Source organism: Herpailurus yagouaroundi, unplaced genomic scaffold (assembly GCF_014898765.1).
Source record: "Herpailurus yagouaroundi ecotype Mexico unplaced genomic scaffold, PumYag 72028, whole genome shotgun sequence".
Lineage (NCBI taxonomy): Eukaryota > Metazoa > Chordata > Mammalia > Carnivora > Felidae > Herpailurus > Herpailurus yagouaroundi.
This window is the reverse complement of record NW_024420985.1, coordinates 1-3,747: the sequence shown is the minus strand read 5'-3', so window position 1 is coordinate 3,747 and position 3,747 is coordinate 1. Positions and strand designations below refer to the sequence as shown.

The window sequence follows — 3,747 nt, the reverse complement described above, 5'->3', positions numbered from 1 at the left end:
GTCTCTCCTGAGTCCCCCCGACGGGGCTGGAAGGGGTGTCATCCTCTCTGGGCCCTGAAACGGACCAGGGCACCCCTGTGATTCCTGGGGAGCCTGTCGGACCCTCGCCGGCCCCTCCCAGCCTGGGGGTGAGGGACGGCCTCTCCACCTCAGGCTGAGTGCTGGCCACCCCACGCCCTTGCCCAGAAGAGCCCATGGGGACGTCCGCGTGGGGGCTCGACCGGGACACAGGAACGACATCCCACAAAGGCCATTCGAGAGAGTGGACACACAGCCAGCCCGGCCCCCGCGGTCAGCAGGAGAGACGCCGGGTTCCAGCCATTCCCGCAGAGGGGCCAGGGCCCGACGGAGGGGAGCTGGGGGTCCCCCGGGGCGCCCCCCCCACCCGTGCACGTGCCCAGGACGTGGGGGCAGGGCTGCTACGTTACCCCAGGAGGCGGGTCGGGCAGGAGCTCACCTACCTAGACGCGGCACTGCTCTGCGGGAGGAGAGAGAGCCGGGGGAGAGGTCACAGGTCGCCGGGGCAGCCCTGGGCCCAGAGGGGTGGGAGGGGGACCCCGCCCCAGGGGCTCTGCACCCCCTCCCCCGGGGGCCCGGGGAATGGGGGCCACCGTGGGAGACGGACGCGCCCCGGGCTCATGGCTGTCCGACGGGTGAGCCGCACGCAGGGTGAGAGCAGGGACGCGGGGTGTGGAGGCGGTCACCTGCCACCTGGGTCAGGTCCAGGATGATCCGGACGTGCACGGGCAGAGTCTGGAGGGCTCTGTCGAATTTCTCCATGACCTCGCTGTCGGCCTTCAGGGTCCTGGCTGTGGGGGGCGGTGGGTCAGTCCCTGGGCCGCGGGGCTTTGACGGCCTCGGGGAGCCCCGGCCAGGGAGCCAGAGCAGAAAGCACACACTGGCGTCCTGAGGTCAGCCCCCGGGGTGGCCTCCGGGGCTCAGCCCCCCTGTCCTCCAGGGTCCCCGCCCCGCCCTCCCAGGACGGCGCCGGGGGCCCTGCAGGGACACGAGGCCAGGACCCACGTCCCCGGGCGGCTGGGGCTCGCCCGCAGGGCTGATGTGCTGGCCAAGAACGCGTCTCTAACCGCACACAAAGCGCTTCATTCAGGCAAAGCGGCCGCGTCTCAGCCCCCTGCTACCAGATCTCTACCAGCTTGCGTTCCGTTCAGAACGTGACAGGTTTAATGGTGCTTTTGTGGAACATCACCCCCAAGCAAAGCTTCTACTTAGCAGTCATCCTCTGGCCGAGGCAGGAGCACTAAGCCCAGCCCCGCGGCCTGGATCCTGGATCCCCGATTCCCGAGGCAATGTCAGGGGACTTGGCCCCCACCGGGGGTCCTCATCCCCCCCACCCCCCCATGCAGGGCGACCCCGGGCCTGCTCAGTGACGTACTCAGGCACTGGCACACGAGGTTCTGCCCGGGGGCGTCAGTGTTCTCCAGGCAGAAGAACAGGTAGTTCTCGTAGTCGGTGTCCAGCACGATGAGCTCGTTCTCATCCAGATCTGGGGAGAGAGAGTCCCGGGTCTTCCCTCCAGCAGGAGGGACAGCATGGGTCTCCTCAGGGCGGCCCCATGGCAAGGCTGGGCTGGGGGGCTTCTCCTGCACCCCCCACAGGGCACAGGGGGCTGCGAGGCCCTGGCTGTTAACTGTGGACCTCCCGCCAGAAATGCTGTGCCTCCTGCTAGATGGGCTCACTCAGCACTCAACCCCGGACCCCCCACCCCCGTGTCCTGGGACCCAGAGAGGTTAAGAAGTGGGGCTCCACACTGATCTTGAATGAACGGGGCACCTCGGAGAAGAGGGGCGGAGCCGTGGGATGCATGGAAACGGGGGGTGGGGGTGAGTATGGGCCGGAGGTGACGGTGGCCCTCGGGGGCCGTGGGGACTGCCAGCTGCACAGCTCGGTGCCACACCCCCACCCACGCAGCTCTGTGCTGGAGCCCCTGGGGCCGGTCGGCAGCCGTCGCACGAAGCCAGGCTGGAGGGCTGGCCTAGGGGGGGCAAAGTGGGACGCAGCCCAGGCTGCCCGCTGGGGATGGCCGTGGAGGAAGCGGCCCCTCCCACGGGGCCTTCTCATTCTGGACCTGGTGAGGAATGCGGGCGCGAGCACGGGAGGGAATGACCCAACGGGGGTCTAGGAGTGCAGGAACCAGGGGGCAGGCCGGGCGTCATGGGGCGCCCTGACCTGTGGGAAGCAGGAGATGTCCTGGCGCAGGCGGCCTGGGAGGCGGTGCAGAGGACAGCCGGGTGCGGGTGCCTCCCAGGCCCGGCCCACAGACAGCGAGCTGGGTCTCATGGCCGTGGGGGTCAGAGAGGCCCAGCAGGGACCTGCCCACGGCCCTGAAGGCGGGAAGGGCAGTGCGAGCTGGCACTGAGGACCGTGTCGCTCTTGTCAGCACCCTGGGGCCGGAGCATGGACCCTGCCGTGCTGCCCGGGAGCCGCCAGCGGGGGTGTCCAGGGTGGGCCGGGGGCCTGGCACTTACAGCCGATCTTGAACTCAGCAGGGAGCTCGGTTTTTTCTGCCCAGACCTTCTTCTGCACACACCTGCCCTGCTCCCTGAAAGAAGGCCGTGTCTGCGGGCCGCCCGCACAGACCTTACCGTGACAGAGCCGAGCTGTGGGTGGGGAGCAGAAGCCGGGCTCTGGGAGGCCTGGGCGGCACTCGGCAGGTGACCCGGTGGGACAGGGCCACCCCATGAGAGGGCGGAGGGAGCCAGAGGGAGTGGGGGCGGGGGCGCCCTCGCCCCAGCAGTCAGCACACAATTGTGGGGTTCGTGTCCTCCTCTCTGTCCCCAACACTGACCCAGCTCTCTCCCGTACCCCCACAACCTCTCCAGGGCGGACAGGGCTCGTGGCAGGAACCGCCCAGGCCCCCAGGGCCCCAGCCCCCAGCTGATCGGCCGGCCTCCACGCGGGCCTCTCTGCGCACTGCCCTGCGGCCACCCTGTGTGATCGGCCCGTCGGCCCGGAGCCCTGGGTGGGGGCTCCGAGGCCACCGGGGACCACCCCCACGGAGCCAGCTCCCGTCAGGACCCTGCCCGCCCGCCCGCCCGCCCTGGGCCCAGGCCCTCGCCGGCCCCCAGCCCGGGGGCCTCGGTCACCCACCATTTGCGCAGAATGATCTCCAGGTTGTCCCGGGGCGTGGGTCTCAGCTCCTGGACGTACACTCTCAGAGGCGCGGTCTCCGAGTCCAGGAGGGAGATGTCGCTGGCCGCCATGGCCATGGAGTGCCATGTCCCAGCCACCTGGGGAGGGGGCCTGAGCTGCAATGGGGGGCGGGGTGGCGGCCCCGGCCCCACAGCGCGCTCTCCCTCCCACCCCGGCCGGGGGCCCGGTCTAAGTGGGGTGGCAGCCAGTGAGCTCTGGGCGACCCCTCTGCCACCGACCAGACGCCCCTCTGGGAGCCCCCACACTTGAAATGACATCTTAGGTTCCCAGGTGGCCTTAAAGGACAGGTTGTGCGAGTTCCGTGGAACCATCTGGACCTTGGGCAAGCGAGGGAAAGCCGCCCTGAGGACAGGGTGTGGGGGGGGGGGGCTCCCAGCGTCCTGGCTTCCACCCACACTCTTCAGAGGGCCGAGGCCCCGCCCCCCGCCCACCCTGCAGCTCACCGCCCCCTCCCCCAGCCGTCCTCGGACCTTCTGCAGGTCTAGGCCGTCCATGGTCGGGAGGACGGTGGCGGCCTGGAGGCCACACACGAGGGCCAGGCCCAGGGCGAGCGGGAGGCACTTCATGGCTGCGGCT

General features: G+C 70.0%; 1 protein-coding gene across 1 annotated transcript; it reads right to left on the bottom strand.

The window, feature by feature from the left end:
• Positions 1–431: 431 nt before the first annotated feature.
• On the bottom strand, positions 432–3,737 carry LOC121026305 (beta-lactoglobulin-3). The gene is made up of 6 exons (XM_040469166.1): positions 3,642–3,737; positions 3,109–3,248; positions 2,487–2,560; positions 1,394–1,504; positions 705–809; positions 432–478 (listed from the first exon to the last, which is right to left on the bottom strand). Exons 1-6 carry the CDS (start codon positions 3,735–3,737, stop codon positions 462–464), a joined length of 543 nt encoding a protein of 180 aa, XP_040325100.1. The 3' UTR covers positions 432–461.
• Between the last annotated feature and the right edge of the window lie 10 nt (positions 3,738–3,747).